Source organism: Sarcophilus harrisii, chromosome 2 (genome assembly GCF_902635505.1).
Source record: "Sarcophilus harrisii chromosome 2, mSarHar1.11, whole genome shotgun sequence".
NCBI lineage: Eukaryota > Metazoa > Chordata > Mammalia > Dasyuromorphia > Dasyuridae > Sarcophilus > Sarcophilus harrisii.
The window spans coordinates 616,047,162-616,065,839 of NC_045427.1; the positions used below are offsets into that span (position 1 = coordinate 616,047,162).

Here is an 18,678-nt window from a genome sequence, read left to right on the forward strand (position 1 = left end):
CCTAAGGCCTTGAGCGGCACCAGCCAGGCAGCCACGGGGCCTGTGTGGCCACTGTCAGGCGCCCCTCCCACCCTTTGTGCCCCCCCAAAATCTGCGGGGCATGTGGGCAGCTCCCACTGGGATGTAAACAACGACCAGAGCCATCCGTGCCCACCTCAGGAGGCCAGGCTGGCGTCACAGTGCTGTGAGAAGAGGGGCTGGGCACCAGGGGGGCTCCGAGGGGGCGGCTCTCCCGCCTGCGGGCCCACCGATTCTCTGCCATTCCAGAGAAGGCACAGCTGGCAGGTTCTTTCTATGCTTGAGGTTTAAGGAGCTCCAAAGGCACTCGGGGGTCTGTAAGGACCTGTGGAATCTAAGATCCCAAGGGTTATTATGCTGGTGGGCACAAATATCAGGCAAGTTCAATTCCAGAGGAAGAGCCAGAGTTATCTATGGATATGGAGTGAGGGTCCAGGATGCACAGGACCGCCAAGCAGGTCACTCAGGGGGCTTCACAATCTGGGATAGGGGAAGAAGGATGGGGCCCAGGAAAAGCCCTCACGAGGGCATGAGCGCTCCCTGGCAAAATCCCACCAAGGCCTGGTGTTAGTCGGGCTGCAGTGCCCCCTGCCCCATTGGCCAGTGAAGACGGGGCTAGAAGGAGAAAGAATTAGTGTGGGCAGTTATCCTGGCCCTTCACCCCTCCTCTGGGTTCTGGCCAGATTCCCTCTTACAAAGGGGAGCCAAGGGCCAGAATCCAGCCACGGGTACAGAGGGGCTGTGGTTCGGGGAAAGACAGATGAAGAAGCCTTGAGGTTTTCAGCAGAAAGAAGGGGGCGCTTAGATTTTCCCCATAACCCTATCCAGGAATGTCTACAAATGCTCTGGATTCACAGGGCCCTGTCACTTTGTTCAGGTAAAGATTTAGGGCGGGGGGCTGGATGCTCTCTCTAGTCCATACTTTCTATGGCCTTAGTTAGTCTCCAAAGGCTCCCTCCCCTCTCTGCCTCTGCTCCTGCCCCCAAGGAAGAGGAAGACACCAGATCCCTCTCACCCCGTTCTCAGTCCCCTTTTCAAAGCAGGGATGGTCCTGCTCCAGTTGGGGACCAAGGTGGTCTCTGTGAGCCCCTCTGAGCTCTTGCCATGTAGCCAGACCACTCCTGGAGGGGAGGGGGAGAGGGGCTGTGTAACTACAAAGGGGCAGGGGGCGTGGGACTCAGCCATCCCTATCAGGAAGCCCCTAGAGGCTCTCTCTACCTGAGCAGACAGTGCTGGGGAGGACTGCACTGGGGAAGGGGCAGGCTGGAGCAGAGGCTCAGCCGAGAGGCCAAGGGCAGGGTTAGAGGTTGTCATACATGCGCAGGGTCTGCTCCAACTGCTGGCTGACCCGCTGGTAGAAGAGAATTTGCTGCCGTAGGTAGGACTGCATCATGTGCTTGAAGTCCAGCACCCGGCGCTCGTGGAAGTGGTTCATCTCGGCCTGCAGGGCAAAGCCCACCACCCGGCAGCGCTTGCGGATCCCGTCGGCTTCATCTTGGTCCATCTTGCCTTCGTCGCTCATGCGCTGGCTCTCTTTGACCTTGGCGAAGGCACCTGGACCCATTGGAGGGAGAGGGAAGATAGGAGAAGGGAGGAGAGGCTTTGAATCTGACCCGTGGGCATCATTGGCTCCTAGTTTTCCCAATGGCCTGGGCCCGGTCTTGGTGCCCCTATCTAGGCTCAGCCGGCGATAACGCTGATTATTCACGCTAGAGCCAAGAATCACAGATGTGGGACTGAAAGGGAATCATCTACCTCGGGGACCTACACACTTGCCAATCCACGGGAGACCTTCCCAACCCACCGCCCCGGGCGGCTCACTAAGCTTCATGGGAGCAAGACCGGTGCTCCAGCAAGATGACAGACTCCTCAGGGAGCCTTGGATTTGGCCTTTTTGGATCCATTACCCAGCACAGGGCCAGCAATGTTAGGAGTTGTCAACTAATATTTGCTAATTTATCAAAAACTATTTTTTGGAGATGATGAGATGTGGAAGATGGGACCCTGGGCTGGGAATTGGGAGGTCTGGGTCCTAACCCCATTCCAGGTTTCCACTAACTCACTGAGTGACATTGGACAAGCCCCTCGAGTCTGTTTCCTAATCTGGCCAACAGGAGCGTAATCACAGTCAACCACCATGAAAATGAAGTGGTATAATATTAACTCACACCTTGGTAATTCCTGTCAGATGAATGAGTTGTGGCCTTGCTTCTCAAGTAGCACCAATGGAAGAGTGCTGGCTTCCAGGTCAGGAGACCTAGGCTTAAAGCCCGCTTTTGTCTCTATGTAACAATGGTCAAACTACTCAACTTCTTTGGGTCTCAGATTTCTCACTTAGAAGATGAGGGTTTGACCGGATGACCTCTAAAGTCCTTTCCAGTTCGAAAATCTACAATTCTAAAGAGAGCCTTCCCTAAGTGTGTGTGTGTGTGTGTGTGTGTGTGTGTGTGAGTGTGTGTGAGAGAGAGAGAGAGAGAGAGAGAGAGAGAGAGACAGAGAGAGAGAGAGAAGGAAGATGGAAAAGGAGTGGAGAGGGAGGAAGAAAGGGAGAGGAGAGAGGGAAAGAAAGACAGAAAAAGAGAGAAAAAGAGACAAAGAGAAAAAGAGAGGATTCCACATATTCTCAGTAAAAGAAATGTTAGAGATAGTAGAATGAGGTTTGAGTTTGAATTTTGCCTTAAGACTCCTACTAATTGGATTTATGTATAAAAGTCTAATAATGTTATCTCCCGATCTCTCAGGGCTATTCAAAAGCAAGTTAGGGATCAAAAACAGCCTGCTCTCAAGGACCTTACATTCCATTTGTATGTAAATTCAACATGTGGTTATCTCTTTGGAGTCTAGGCTCAAACCAGGTAAAGATTAGGGAGTCCAGCAGGGTGAAATGATTAAAACAACAGATTGTTTTCAAGTCCTGCAAAACCAATTACAAATGGTACTTATCCATTCACTAAAGTAGGTCCCCTAAAGATTTCTCCTAGTTAAGTTTTGGGGATTCTTAAAAGTCTTTTTTTTCTTGAGTCCATTATCCAATGAGCAGTGAGCTCTAGGTTAGATTGGCAGTCCTCCTCAGTGAGCCCAAGGGACTGAAGCTTGGCTTAGGAAAATACAAACAGAACCCCAGTCATGTCAAGGTAGGTTTGGGTTTTGTTGGAAATGACCAGGTGGAGAGGTGGGCTGGGAGAAGGGGGACCCGCTGCACTGACAGGTTTCCATCCCCTCATTCCCTCAGATCCCACAGAGGGTGGAGTTTGCCAGTCCTGTCTATGCCCACAAAGGCCCCAAACGGCGTTTTCTGAGCCAAATCATTCTTAGGAATGTTTTAGCTGTTGATTTATTTTCCTTCTGCTCAGACCTTGTATTTGGAAACTTCGAAAACGCCAAAGTATACATTGTGAAGTAGTCCCAGAAATTTCAGAGACCTCGGTCTAGTCCAATTGAAACCTGAGGGAGAATTTCCTCTGTGCTTTTCCCAGCGAGCAGCTGCTGCCCAGACTCTCTCTGCTTGCTCCATCAAAAGGTACCCACTGCCCTCGTGGAGAGTTCTAAGGAAGTTTTTCCTTCCCATCGGCCAAGTCTGCCTCTATGTTCCCAGGTTTGTCTTGCCAGGGCCAAGCAGAATGAGTCTAATCCTCTGCCCATGGGGCAGCCCTACAAATAGCCAAAGGCCATCATGTTTCCCTTGCTCCCAGACACAGCCAGGATTTGGAACTGGCCCCAAAGGCCAGGAGGACCAAGATTCAAACCCTGCCTCGGAAGTTACTAGTGGTGTGACTCGGGACAGCCCACTTAACCTCTTAGGGCCAGAACAAGTCTCTATGGTTATAGACACAGATATGTTGGCTGTCTGCTGTGATAAAGAGGAAATCACCAGCTCGTCCAAAATGGAAAATGTCTCCCAGTGCGAACTTTTTCCCAGAGAGGTCCTATCTCCTCCTGTCTGCCTTTAGAATAGGTATATATATATATATATGGAGAGAGAGAGAGAGAGAACACTAGTCTCCTGTAATTTTGTAACCTAGAATATGATTATTATATATTATTCTATAAAAAAGGCGATGGGGAAGAAACATAGTAGCCAGAAGGTAGAATGCTACAAAGGGCGATGGTCTTAGAGGAGATCTGGATTCAAGTTCCAGATCTCCTGCATACCAGTTCTGTAACCCTTTCTAGGTCTTTTTCCTCATCCATAAAACGAGCCAGCTGGTCTCTATGACAACAATAATAAAGTGATATTTACATATTGCTTTGCTAAGTACTTTCCATATTTTTATCTTATGTTACCTTCGCAACAACCTATGGGTAACCCAGGGAGTTACTGTTATCTTTATGACTAGGAAGCTAAGGTTCAAAAGTGTTAAATGACTTGGCTGGGGTCGCACAATTAGTTGTGGAAATGATGCCATGTGAAAGGATTACTGATGTTTGGGCAGAGAAAGGACAGAAGGGGTAGGAGGTGTTTTTAAGTATTTGGGGGCCTGCCATTTGGTTAAAAAAAAAATAAAAGATTAGGTTTGTTCTGTCTAGCCTCAGATGTCAGAAAGAGAATCAGCGGAAAGAAGTTACAGAGATAATGACAAATTTCCCAAGAAAGCTGTCCAACAGCGCAACAGGCTCTCTGGGAGTAATGAGTTCCCCATCTCTAAAGGTCTGCAAGAGAGGTTAGATGGCTAAATTGACTAGGACATGGTAGGTGACTCACACATCAAGAAGGAGCTGGGTTCTGGTCCATTTCTAGGGAATCGGGTTCTACCAATAGGAGGAAACGCTTCCTAAGAAACAGAGCTTTCCAAAACTGAAGCGGCTGCTCCATGAGGAGTCAGACTCCCATTTCTGGAGGCCTTAGTGTAAAGGCTGGACAGCCCTCACTGTGTCTGGGGAGGGGCTGACATCTGGGGATGGCTTACTGAGTGTCTACCAGGTGTATGGCTCATGGAGGGGAGGCACAAAGTCTCTGCTTTTAGGCTAGCTGGAGAGACAAAGGGACAAAGACAACTTAGGATTAGAGCCAGGATCTAGGTGATCTAATGTACAACCAATGTAAGTGGCTGGAATGATCAAGGGAAGTTTCCTAGAGGTTGATAGGGCTAGAACTGGGACTTTTCTAAATTCAATCCAATAAACAAGTATTAAGCCCTTTCTTATGTACAAAGGTGAAATCGGACCCTGTGCCTGCCTTTGAGGAACGTCTAGTGCTGAAAGGAGCTGTTAGCGGGACATCCCCTTCTGCTGAAATCTCCAGTTCAGTCAGCACTCAAGGGCTGCTCCCTTCTTACTCCCCGAGTTGTTGGAGTGAGCAACAAGAAGGCATGAACTGTCTCACTTTTATACCTGGTCTAACTTAGCTCAGTGCCTGGCACGCAGTAGGCACTTAATAAGTGTTTGTTGATTGAATGTATGTTTAGGGATCAGGGAGGGTCCGGCTCGGCCGTGGGGAATGAGGCTGGAGGAGCAAGTGGTAGAAGGTCTGAAGGGCGGGACCAGAAGTACAGACTTGATATAAGGGCAGTGATGCCAAACCTGAAAGCCCAGAGTAAACAGGATAAGGAAAGGAGGCAGGTTCTGTGGGTGGTCGTGGTTTTCATACCCAAAGGGCTGAAATCCCACTGGCCCCTTCTAGCTGCTGCAGCCGCCCCTGGAGTTCCGAGTTTCACCCCTGCTGGCCCCTGATTCTACTGAGTGGACACTGGAGAGAGTGGGCAGGACAGAAATACCATCCGGTCCTGGGGAGTCGGGACACCTGGGGCCCAATGTTAAGCTTGGACACTCATGCGCCAGAGCAGGTGAACCGACCAGCTCTCTGTTTCCTTCCTTATGAGACGGGGATGTTCAAGCTTGGACAACCTGCCTCACATGGCTCCTGCCAGCCTCCTTTACAAACTGCAAAGTCCCAGAGTGATTACTGCCTGATCCCAGCTTAATGCTTCCCTGCTCTCAGCTCAGGCAACAACACCAGAGGACCCGGCTTCGAGTCCTTCCATCTGCCTAGGTCTCAGTTTCCACAAATGTAAGACAAAGAGGTTGGACTCAACGAGCCTCAGGTCCCTGTCTGTCCTCACCTTCCAATCCTATGATTTATCCCTGGGGGGGCTTTCTGAAAATCTTAAGCCCCCCCCCCCCAAGTCAACACCATCCCTTGGGGCATCCCCTCCAGGCAGCCTGGTCTCCTTCCTCACCTGCCCCTATCAAGGCCATTTCTGACTGGGCCCCTTCTGAGCTGTTCCTTTCCATCCTAACTTACAGCTCCACTTCTCCAGGGAAAGCCCACAAGGATTTCTCTCTGAATCCTCCTTGAGGAGGGAGAGTCCATTGTAATCTTCTCCTGTCTCCTTCACAGCCTGGCACAGGGTTGGGCACATATTAGGCACAAGAAAAACTTGGCCTCCACTAAAAAGGTGCATCGTGAGGCACCGAACAGTCCTGCTGCTGATTGAGGCAGCCTCCTGGCCCACTTCCGCCAGCATGGGACTTCTGCTGGGACCCTGACATCCTGGCTGCTCCAGAGGCACCCACCAACTGAGAGCCAACTGAATAAATGATGCTATATGAATGTAACAGAGAAGGAAACGGCAACTGGAGAAGGAAACAGCAAACCACTGTAGCCTCTTTGCCAAGAAAACCCCAAATGGGGTCACGAAGAGTCAGCTATGACTGGAATGACTGAACAACAACCATGACAAATATGAATGTCCTGGAATATTGTTGTGCAGGAAGAAATGATGAAGTGTATTACAATCAGAGAAGGCCTATGGCTCCAGAGCGGAATGGCAGGCTGGGGAGAAGAGCCACAGTGACTTCTACAAAGTAAATGAAAAGATCGTCACCGAGAAGGAGGGTTCCTTGTCTCCTCTGTAAGATCCTTTGCTAATTTTTCCACTTTTCATACTTCCTCCCTCTTGGCAGAGGGGTGGAAGACAACAGGGACAGCCCAGGATAAACACTGCCCAGTGAGATTTCTGTGTCATGTGTTTCTGATTGTTTTTCTTTGACACAAAAAAGGTTCAACCTGGAAGGGGGTGGGAAAGTAGTTGTGATGAAAAGACATCAATAAAACATTTTTTAAAATAAATGGGATAGGGCTGCTCTATCTCAGAAAGCTTGGATGCAGCCCTACTCTGAGGCAGGCAGGGGATGGACTGGATTATCAGGAAGTGCAGCAGCTTTCCTTTAGTGCATCTGTAAAGATACTGCAATTCTAGATAAGGAGACAAGAGCCAGGACTAGGAATTCTGGTGCCTGGGGCACATTCAGGCAAGGCAGGGCAGGAGTGGCTGGGGAAGGAGGAAAACAGCTGGGCTATGGCTATGGCAGGGCTGAGCTTTGGGGAGACCGGAACAACGAAGCTGGAGAAGAAGAAATCAAGGGCTTCAGGAGCTTGGAGGCCTGAACTGGGCAGGCAGAAGACTGGAAGCCAGGAACTGCATTTAGTGGGGAGAAGGTCCCCCAACAAGGTAGAGGGAACACTATTAAAACAGCAGAGGGGAAGGACCGTGGCAAAGCTCAGCAAGTGCAAGTGGGCAGCACTAATGTTGTGCCCTAGTTCCCTTTTGATGTCCTGACTTAGTTTCCCCATAGTCCTATCTGCCTCAGGTTATAACCTTTCCCTCTGGGTGTTGATAGGATAAAGGTCTCATATCTTAGACTTTAGGCTATGCTTATTCCATTGCCTCTAGATGTTCAATGGGATGAAGGGCTTTATCCAATTTTAGACATCATTAGAATATCAGGAGCTTCTTCAGTACCTTATGTCATCCTAAGTGCTTTCCCCTATTGGGTCATCCCCACCCAGGTACCTCCCCCATGATGTTATTATTCTTGTTACCCTATATTTGTTATCTGATATTTGCTGCTGGATTCTTTGAGATGAAAGTCTCGTCCAGCCCTGGGACCAACCATGGATCATTTGGTTCCAGTAAATCTCTCCATTTAATAAACTATTAAATTGGTCTCTAATCTCAGTCTTGCTCAGTTTCTCCAGAATTACACTGTCACAGAGCAGCCAGTTTGGGGGACAGTGCCAAGAGATGGGGTGTCTCCAGTGGAATCCTGAGTTTCAGAGAGCAAAGAAGATGGAAGGAGAATGAGAGGAAGAGACCTAGGATCAAGGACTCAGAGGCAGAAGAGACTCTGGAGATCATTGGTCCAGTTCACATATTTTAGGCCTGAAAGGTAAAATGACTGGCCTAAAGTTACTCAGTGGAAGAATCAGAATTCAAAGTCAGGTCCTCCACCTGTATCTGGAGATCCACAGATCACCCCTAAAGTTCTTCTAATTCTAGATCTCGGAACCTGTAGTCTTTCCACTGTTCCACGAAGGAGGAAGACTTCCAGTGGTGCAGCGGAAACAGGCCAGGGATGGGGAAGATGGAAGACTTCCCCTTCGGGGATGGGAGAAAATGGGCAGTAAGAGTTATGAGCCCACGCAGCCTGGGGCCAGAGGGAAAGACCGGCTCCTGCCCATGCAGGGGGGAAGGGACTGCTCCCAAGGCTCAGACCAGCATCCAGATCCAATAATCCAAGGCTCCGGCATCCCAGAGGGCCACGAAACTTAGAACTGAGTCCAGAACCTTCATGATGCCCATTCAGAAAAGGGAGACCCGAGAGTTAGCCAAACAACAAGTAAGTATCAGAGGCAGGATTCAGATCTGGGTCATCTCCTTCCAGATACAACACTGTTGCCCCTAGACCAAGGCTGCCTCTAAAAACATTTCCAAAGGTTCGGGCGCTGGTCGGGCTGAGCAGAGACCACTCCCTGCTGAGGAAGGAGGACCACTGAGAATACAGCACTCAGGCCGTGACTGGTCCCTCCTGCAGTTCAGGAGTCTGGTTCCTCTCCCTTACCCTCCCATTTAGCAGAAGGAAGAAGTAGCCCCAGTCTAAGAGGGGCATGAGCCTGAAGGCTGAGGTTAGAAAGAGAAACCTCCAAAAGAATCAGACAATTTATCTGAAAGCGATGACAAAGAGGAGGGAAGGAGGGATGGAAGGAGGTCTAGGAACTGGGCTTCTGGCTCTGTACCCTTGGGTGTGAAGGAAATGCGTTTTCTTATTAAACACCTACTATGTGCCAGACACTGTGCCGAGCACTTTGTAACTGGAGCGGCACAGGTCTGGCTTTTGTTAGAGTCACTTTGCAGAGCAAACTGGAGGAAACAAAGGCTGACTGATCTCTCCAGGGCTAACCAGTTCATCAGGGTCCGAGGCAGAATTTGAATTCCAGTCTTTCTGACTCAGGACCTGGCATTCCATCCACTGCATCAATAGCTGCCTCTAGTAGGGAGAGCTGAGTTATAGTGGGATTTCAGACTGAATTGAGACACAGCCCTGCTGCTGACCAGATGTATGATCTTAATTTCTGGGTGTTGATTTTCTTATCTCTAAAATGGGCGACATAACCGCTAAATTCTCCTTTCTAGCACTAACATTCTATGGCCCACACTTGGCTATGGGAAAATCCCCTGCATTGGGCCTGACATTTGGCAACGTGAGGTGTATTTTCTGCCTTCCAGAAGGCAGGTCCAGACCCTGGCCTGCTGAGTCACTGGTATAGCTCCACACAGGCTCCCACCCTCCCTAATCCTGGTTTCCTTCCTCTGGCAAAGGAAGGTGTGGACTTGGGACAACAAAGCCCTCTCCCGCCACTTCCCCAACCCCTCTGCTTCCTTGAACATGGCCACGATATTCCCAAGGCCTCCCCCTCTCCCCTCTCCTGCCGGGATCTTCCCCAGTGACTGGCCCTGATCTGCTGACCTTCTGGATACCATGACAGCCCCATTAGGGCTGACCCTCTTCAGAAGTAACAGGAGTAATCATTCCCGCAGACACAGAATTATAAATGTCAGAAATGGAAGGGGAACAAAACCTTCATCCAGTCCAATAAACTCATTTTACAGAGAAGGAAACTGAGGCTGGGCAAAGTCTGGGAAGCATCCTCACTTCATCACTGCTCCCTTCCATAGGATACATTCGATAGGCAGGACAGAATGGCCAAGTGTCCAGGACTCTCTGGAAAATAGAGCTAAGAATAGAGCAGGGAGCTCTCCACCTCAATCACTTTCCCTCACCCCAACCCTCTCAAGCTTTCATTCTGAACAAAAACAAGCCAGGCTGGATTCCCCACCTATATGTCCTTGCCTGTGATGTCAGAAAATCCCCCCTGGGTAGATGGGGCCTCCAAAGACAGAAGCCTGTGTAAATTAGAAAAATTTCAATAAACTAGAAAATTCTGTTTTTGGTTCAGTCTCTGTCTCTCTCCTCCCCTTCTCTCTTAATTACGTTCTCATTCTTTCTTTCCCCTCCCCCTCATCTCTCTCTCCTTCCTTTCCTGTTCTCTCTTTCTTTTCCTACTTCCCTCCCCTCTCTTCTCTCTCTCTCCCCCTGTCTTTTTGTTTCTCTCATTCCCCCAATTTTTTTTCCTCATGAAGAATGGGGCCTTGGAGATAAGCAGTCCCTCTTCTCCAAGTCTTATTACATAAAGAGGTAGTAGGTAGTCCCCCGAGTCAGTGCAGTGGCCATAGGCTTACAATTATGGACCTAAGGAGTCCTAGGGGGAAGAGCAACAGACAAAAAGTCCAAAGTAACCCTGGCCCCCAGGCAGTCCCAGAGGGGAGGGAGCCATTGCTGGGTCCTGGGCCCAGGTACCCCTAGTTCTCCCCAGATGATCCTCTGAGGGGCCTCCTCTGGAAGACATGAAGCGACACTCATAAAACAAAAGGGCATCGGGCACCATTTGGTGCCTGCTCTCCTCCTGGGCAGGGCTGACCCTCTCCCGCTGGCTCCTTTAGACCAAAGCTCTTTAAACTGTGGATTGTGGCTCCATATGGGAGCCATGAAAGTGTGATTTATTATCAGTAAATGTTCAATGTGTACACCTGTTTTATTTACCTATAGGCTGGGATCACAGAAAAATTTCTTTGGCAAAAAGGCTCCAAGAGGGGAAAGAGTTTAAGAAGCCCACTTCAGACAGCCAGGGCAGAAGGGCCGGGGCACCGCCCCAACAGGCAGGAAATTTGGTTTTACCCGACTTCTTCCTTCCACTGCAACTTGAACCCAGTTACTGCGGATTATTCAATCATCTGCTTGGCTTCCTAGGCCTGGGAAGGGATCGGCCTCCAAAGCTAAGAATAATAGCTCTGATTCCTCCAACCTTTGGTGGTTTATGAGACACTTTCCTTGCAACAACTCTTTGTGTTATTATTATTATTATTATCATTGCCACCTTCCAGATGAGGAAACTGAGACGTCAAGAGGTCTGCCCTCTGGTTTGCCCAAGATCACACAGCTAGGACTCAAACTGAAGTGGCTTCTTACTCTGAGTCCTGAGTTTCTCCTATTGCCCCAGATCATCTCCTCAACTCAGAGACCCCAGGGATGCTCAGAAACAGTCGAGCCTTCCCAGGGATCCAGGGCTGGGAAGAGAGCAATCAGCTGCCTTCTAAGAAAGCTTTCAAACTCACCTGTAGAGTCAGAGACAGACAGAGAGAAAGACAGAGACAGAGACAGAGAGACAAAGAGAGACAGAGAGACAGAGACAGAGACAGAGAAACAGAGATACAGAGACAGAGAGAAATAGAAACAGTGACAGAGATGGAGAGAGAGAGACACACACACACACACACACACACAGAGGGAGAAGGTGAGAGAGAGGGAGAGAGACAGAGACTAAGACAGAGAGACAGGAAAAGAGTCCAAGCAGCTGCTCCCCACCCGCCCCCAGCCTCCCCCACGTAGGAACATACCAACCTACAGAGATCTGGTCTAACCAGCTCTTGCCAGGTCAGGCCCAAGCTCTGCTGTGACCTTGCGAGGCTCAGTTCTGCCGGAGTCTCATTTCTGGCTGCCCATCCCCCAGGACCCACCATCCCAGGAGACACGGTCCCCTCCTCAGTCACCTCTGGCCAGATTATTTAATCTGAATGGAAAGAATCCGGTCACTCTGGGCCTTTGCTCTGAGGACAGGAGGAAGCCTTCCTTCTCTCCCTCCCACTCCTCCGGGTGGAGATGCCGTGGCTTCTCCTAGGAAGGAGCAGAGCTGAGGCCACGGGGGCCACCACCCCAGCCACAAGACCTACAACCTCTGCTTTCAGTGGAACTTGGGAAACCAAAACTCGGGCTCCCGACTCTTGCCTGATTTTCTTTCTAGCAATGGTGACCCTCAAAGCTCAATGCTCCCAAGCTCAGAGGTCACCTACATCCAGTCTCATCATTTCACATGAAGAAATAGCCCACACGTGGGTAAGGGCTCACCCAGGATCACCGCAGTGAGCAGGGGCAACTCTGGAAGCAGTTCCCGGGCCCACTGCCTCCTTAACTCGGCAGAAAGCTTGACCCCTTGGTCTCTCAGACCACTGAGCCCTAAGTAGGAAAGGGGCAAATGAAGAAGGAAGCCCTGCACCTTCTTCCATCCCATCCCATCCCACTCCAGCTTCCCTCAATCATGAAAGGATTCTTTGAAGAGGAGAAAGATGGGAATAAAGGAAGAGGGGAAGAGAACCAAAAGAGGAGGAAGAGGAGGGAAGGGGAAGGAAAAAAAAGAAAGGGAAGAAGGAGTGTCTTTTTTAAAAAAGCAGAAGGGAAGGGAAGGAGGTCTGGGGAAGAGGGAACAAATAAGAGGAAAGAAGGAAGAAATGGGGAGGAAGAAAATGTAGTGAAGAAAGGAAGATGAAGAAGGACGAGGAGAGGAGCAGACAGGAACAGAGAGCACAGAAAGAGGCAGGAAGAGAAGGGGAAGAGGAAAGGGGGAAAGGGGAAGGAACAGAGAAAGAGAGAGGAAAAAGATGGACAAAGAGGAGGGGAATAAAGTGGAAGCTAAAGGAGCATGAAGCTGGCCCAGATAATACTTCTGGGCTTAGAAAGGGCAGATCCCCACATCTAACCCCTGCTAACAGGATCCACAGGCTAGGCCCTCCAGCCTAAACCCCAGCTAACAGGACTCAGACAGAGACTAGGCCCACCAGACTAACCCCAAGTCTCCAGGACCCAGAAGCTGGGCCTCTTGGCTAACCCCACATCTAAAGGACCAGAGGCTAGATCTACTCCAGCTAACAGAATTCAGGGGCTAGGCCCACCAGCTTAACTCCCAACTAACAGGCCACAGAGACTGGGCCCTCCAGCCTAACTCCCAGTAACAGGACCCAGAAGCTGGGCCTTCCAGCCTAACTCCCAGCTAACAGAATTCAGAGGCTGAGCCTCCAGCCTAACTCCCGGCTTCTAGGACACAGAGACTGGGCCCTCCATCCTGCTCTGCCAACTTTTCCCCCCAGTTTTCCCTCACTTTAATTCAATAAACATTCATTCCCCTTTTGCAGGTCTCAGAAAGCCTCAGTCCCCACTCCAACCTGCTCTTTATTTCACTCTTCCTGGGAGAAGGTTTGAAAGGAAATGAAAGCAGGTAATTTAAGCCGAGAGTGAGGAGGGGAGGAGAGGCAAAGATTTTAGGGCAAAGAAGGGGAAGAACAAACCCAGGAGAGCCCCTGTCCAGGACCAGCTTTCTCCCTGGGGACCCAGCCCAGCTTCAGGCACCCTTGCTGACCCAGGGCCAGCTGCAGCCTATGAGCAGCCACATATCCCTTAGCCCAGCATTCCCCTTCCTTTATTCCCTCAGTGGGCCCACGCAGCCCCGGGAGGAAGCAGGGAAGCCTCTCCCTGTGGTGGTGTCCCCTCACCCTGTGATTATGAACTGGGAGGCACTGGGAGGGAAGCTCCGGGATGGGTCCGTGCCAGGGTTCCTGACAGTATGGCTGCCTGCCCAGGCAATGGGGACCTGCCTAGTTCAGCTGGTGACTCACTTGGGGTGAGGAAGAAAAGGATGAGGGAGAGGTGAGGGGTCAGGAGGAGAGAGGCGAGAGGAAAGGAGCAGGTCGGATGGTTTCAGGTGGAAGGGGCTCCCAGGGAAGGAAGAGCAGGTCTGCTGGTCTCCATTGCCCCTGACTACCGTGGGCGCCCCTTTCTCTGTTCCTTGTCTGCGCCTGAACTTACTCTCTGGGAATTGGCCCTGGTGAAAAGAATGTCTGGGAACTTTTTGAAAAGTCCTGGGATGAGAAGCCCTGGGCTTCAATCCTCTGTCACTTAGTCACTTGACGTGTTTCCTCATGTGTAAAATGAGGGTCAGGTGATCCTGAAGTTTCCCTTTTAGCTCTAAAAATGGCAGCCAGTTTCCCTGGCCACAGGGGTTCTCTGCGGACTGACAGCCCCTCCGAAAGCAAGGAAGGGCCAGAAACTCTGTATGGAGAGAAGCCTGCCAAGGGTTCTAGTCTCTACCTTTGTCATTCTTCCTCTCAACACCTCGGTTTCCCTATTTGACAAACGGGGTTAATGGTCCCCTACCTCGCAAGGGTAGTGAGATATCAAAGGGAAGAGTCTCGAAAAGAGCAGGCCGTGGCCAGACAGTCTGGGACACCCACCCCTGCCTCCCTGAGCCCCGCTGGGGCCGGCTCCGTCCATCCTTACCTTTCTGCAGGTGGATGATGTCAGGAAAGTTGGAGAGCAGGCCCTGGTAGAGGGAGAGGCGGTCCAGCATCTGGAAGAGGTCGTTCTTGGGCTGCTCGGCAAACATCTCGCCCACGGTCTCGTAGGTCTTGCCCGTGTGGGAGATGGCGTTGTTGAGGGCGTCCGAGCTGTAGGGGGGGTCCAGCTGGAAGGAGTAGCTGATGGCCTGGAAGGCATTGCCCAGCTTCTGGAACTCCTTGCGGAAGCCCCCGATGTGCTTGCGCACGAGCTCCGAGGCCACGTTGGTGAGCTGCAGCACGCTGTCGTCCATCTTCTTGCTGAAGGCCTTGAAGGCGTCCACCCGGTCCTCCACGTCCTGGAGATCCTGGTGCTCGGTGGGGATCTGGAAGGTCAGCAGGAAGCTGGCCCCCACCATCTCGTCCTTCTCCGCCCGCCGCTTGCCCATCTTCCACTGCTTGTCGTCCAGGCAGCTGAGGAAGTGCTGGAAGCCCTCGTACTGCGACAGCACCGGGTGGCTGGTCATGTGGTCCATCCAGAGGATCAGCCTGCGCTTGCGCTTCTCAATGAAGTCCTCCTCAAAGCGACCCGTGGCCTGCTTCTCGGGCAGGTGGGGCACCGAGATCACGGTGAACTTGTGCAGCAGGCGATTGTAGAGCCAGTCGAAGTGCTTGTAGCGCCGGTACACGGGCGAGCCCACGTGGCTGGGCGTGAGCTTGTATGAGATGTAGCTCTTGATGCCCTTGAACTTGGTCTGCTTGGTGGGGTCTTCTACGGAGCAGGCAAAGGGGTGGGGGCTGGCCTTCCACTGGGGGCCTCGGGGGCCCATCTCGATGTAGTAGGCCTCGGCGATCTTGGCCATCATGGGCACGTCGCCCAGGATGAAGGCCTCCACGCCCGAGCGGACGAAGCAGGAGAAGCGGTTCAGATTGCGCCCCACCACGCTCCCCCGCTTGCCGGAGGCCGTGCTGTCCTGCCGCTCCAGGGGTGGCTTGGGCCGGAAGCTGATGTGCTGATTGGGGTAGGCGCCGGGGTAGGAGAGGTTGAGAGGGGGGTGCCCATTGGTACCAAGCCCGACGCCCCGGGGCTCCTCCACCACCGTGCCCCCGTCATCCCAGTCGTCCCAGTCCTCGTCATCATCCTCGAAGCTGCCCTGATGGGAGAGGATGCCGGGGTTGGCCACGGGGGTGACGTAGAAAGAAGTCTCGTTGTTGGGAGAGCTGGCCGGACTGTTTGAATAGTCCATATAGTTGGAGTCAGAGCGAGATCGCAGGATCTCCACGTAGGAGGCAGGGAAGAGCCCCGTCTCCCCTCGGCTGTTCTGACCTTGCAGCCATCCGTCCAAGGAGGTCTCGCTGAAGACCACCAGCTCCTCGTCCTGCTGGATGCTGATCTCCTCTTTGTTTTCGCTCTGGAAGTCATAAAGTGCTCGGCCTTTCAAAGCCATGGCTGGGGCTGGATTTTCTAGGTAAGGAAGGAAAGTCTAGGGGAAAGGCAGGGGGGGAAGGGGTGCAGCTCAGAGCCCGAGTCAGTTTAAATAGGGATGGGGCCTTCTGCCATGCACATCGGGAAACACACAGACTCGGTCTCCAAGTCTCCCCAGCGATCCTGCCCCGTCGCCTTCAGCACAGAAGTTCAAGTGTGGCCCTTGCATTCCACCAAGTCTCACCCCCTTGGTGGAAAGTGACATAGCCCGGAGAGGAGCCCAGCAATCTTCTCGGGCCGGGCTCGGGTTTGGTCCTAGGGGACAATGCAGGCCAGAGAAGGGAGTCCTGCCAGGCCACCATCACCCATCAGAGACTCATCTCACAGTCTCCATCTGGCTTCTTGTTTTCCCACAGCCTGTTCTGGGCAGCGATTTTACATCTCTTTCCTCACTGAGCCTTCCAAAAGAGGGGAAAAAAATTACACTTAGAGACCAACGCTGTAGAAGCCAGGAAGCCAAAGAATGCACTTTTAAGTGGGAACAGGGCCCCAGGAAAAAAAAATTGTTTAAAATAAAAACTAACTAAAAGCTACCTCCCTCCAAAAGCTACTTACTGGTTGGTTTTCTTACGGAGGAATATCTTGGGAAGCTTTTGCTTTCTTCCCTTTCCTCTTCTTAGGAACTGGGGTTTTTTAAAAATTCCAAAAAGCCCAAGAGGGGCAAAAGGAAAACCTAACGAGGCTGAAATAAATCCAAGGGTGGACGCCTCCCTCCCGCTTCCCAACAAGATCCCGGGGCAAAAACAACAACAACAATCCAAGGCTTACACAAGAACTCGGGAAAATTCACGTGAACTTTCAGATCAAAACAGAACAAGCAGCAAATCTGGATCCGGGGGGGAAGCGTCTCGGGGAAGTTCCTCTGGGCCCCCGGACCCTTGGCTTGAGCCCCTGATCTCCTCAGAACCCCGAACCCTTAAACCCCCCTCCTCCCTGCCCGGGGAGGGAAGCTGAGAGGAACCAAAAAGGCCTCGGCGGAACCTCTCGGCGGGGTTCTTTTGGAACCTTTTGTTGGCTAAATTCTTGGTCAGTTTCCACCCGCCTGAAACTGACTCGCAGCAAAGGGCTAGGAACTTGGGAGTCAGACCAAAGTACGCGGAGGAAAGCCCCGGATCACATCAATCACCAAAACACCGACAAATCGGCCCAGCCCACCCCCGGCGGCGGTGGGCACGAGAGCCTCCCCCCAATCCGCGCGGGGGGGGGAGGGGGAACAAACGCCAGCCCCCACTCACGGACCGCAGCCCCCCACTCACGGACCGCAGCCCCCCACTCACGGACCGCAGCCCCCCACTCACGGACACGCAGCCCCCACTCACGGACTGCAGCCCCCCACGCCCGGCGCTGCTTCTCAGGAAAAGGCAGGAGAGTTTGGGGGCGAGCTGGGATCCCGTCGGCTTCTCTCCGAGCCCCGGCTGGGCAGCGATCGGCCGAGCTCCCGGGCAGAGGCTTCTCAACTTTGCAACGACTACAAGAAGCTGGTTTAAAAAAAAAAAAAGCGATTCCGGGTTCTTGTGTCCGGAGGGGGAGGGATGATTGGAGAGGGAGGGAGGGAGAGAAGGATGGATGGAGGAGGGAGGGAAGCTCGGACGGAGGGCGGAGGGGAGAAAGCCGCCAGAGGAGTTCAGCAAAAACAGAGGCACTTCCGTTTGGACCGAGGGATGGGAAGCGGAGAGGGATGCGCCGGGGGAGCGGGGCGGCCTCAACCCGGCTGCCCACCTGCGCTCACAGCCCTCGGGGCGCGCGGCTGGCACTGGGGCTCCCTTCACTCCATCTTGTAGCCGTAAATCCGCCCAAGCACGCCCGCATTCTCTCCCTCGGGGAACCGCTCCAGGAAGGCTCCGAGGTGGAGGGAGAAACCGGAGCTGGGGGGGTCCGAAGGCTGGGAGTGGCGAAAAGGGGGCCGGCGCGAAGCCGATCCCTGCCCCCGCGCGACTTTCGGCAGCTGCAGCGGGCGCCTCGGGAAGGGAGCTGGCGGCTCAAGCTCCTGGGAGCGAGCGCTGCCGGCGTGGAGGAGGCGTCCGGGTTCCTGCGCTCTCTAGGCCGATGTCCCCGGTCCGGGAGCGGGAGCGAGCCCGGCCTCCCTAGGATCTCGCCGAGCAGTAGCCCGCACACCCACACCGGTCCTGGGGCTGGGCCGCTAGGCGAGGGGAGCTTGCCGGGCTCGTCGCCTCCCACTCTCCGGGTCACCCTCCAGCCTTTTCCATGACGCAAGAGGCGGAGAAACTCCGAAAGTTTGCTGAGCTCGGGAGCGAAGCGTCGGGAGCAGGAGGAGGGAGAACGGGCAAAGCAGCCTCCAGGCCGCCCTCTAGAGGCAGCCTCGGGCGGCGGGAGGGGGGGTAGCGACTGCCTCCTGGCTTCCGCCAGTAGGAGGTGGAGGCCGGGGGAATGGCTGCAGAGAGGGAAAAACCGCCTGACAGGTGTCCGTCAAAATCAGAGCCAGCTCCTGAATCATTTACAGATGGGGAAACTGAGTCCCAAAGAGATGAACTCAAAGCAGGCCACAAGCACGTCACAAGTACTTGCCATGTGCCTGGAATTGTCCCAGGCGCTGCCGAAGGGGTCCCACGGGACTAAGGTGGGATTTCGTGGGCCCCTGAACCTGACTGCCGACATCTAGAGCTCAAAGGCAGGCCATCTACTCCAACCCCTTCGTTTTACAGTTGGAGAAACTGAGAAGCTAAATGGCTGGGCCATGACCACCCAGGGAGCAGAGGCGGGATCTCCACTCAC

The 18,678-nt window shown here is 52.8% G+C and overlaps 1 protein-coding gene across 5 annotated transcripts; it reads right to left on the reverse strand.

The window, feature by feature from the left end:
- Nucleotides 1-682: 682 nt before the first annotated feature.
- On the reverse strand, nt 683-17,872 carry SNX33 (sorting nexin 33). 5 transcript variants are annotated; one of them, XM_031956563.1, is made up of 4 exons: nt 17,665-17,872; nt 17,265-17,423; nt 14,464-16,337; nt 683-1,572 (listed from the first exon to the last, which is right to left on the reverse strand). In XM_031956563.1, exons 3-4 carry the CDS (start codon nt 15,905-15,907, stop codon nt 1,319-1,321), a joined length of 1,698 nt encoding a protein of 565 aa, XP_031812423.1. In that variant the 5' UTR covers nt 15,908-16,337; nt 17,265-17,423; nt 17,665-17,872; the 3' UTR covers nt 683-1,318. The 5 variants fall into 5 exon arrangements, with proteins under 5 accessions (XP_031812423.1, XP_031812422.1, XP_031812424.1 ...); XM_031956562.1 differs by having other exon boundaries at nt 14,464-16,343; XM_031956564.1 differs by having other exon boundaries at nt 14,464-16,343; nt 17,244-17,423.
- Between the last annotated feature and the right edge of the window lie 806 nt (nt 17,873-18,678).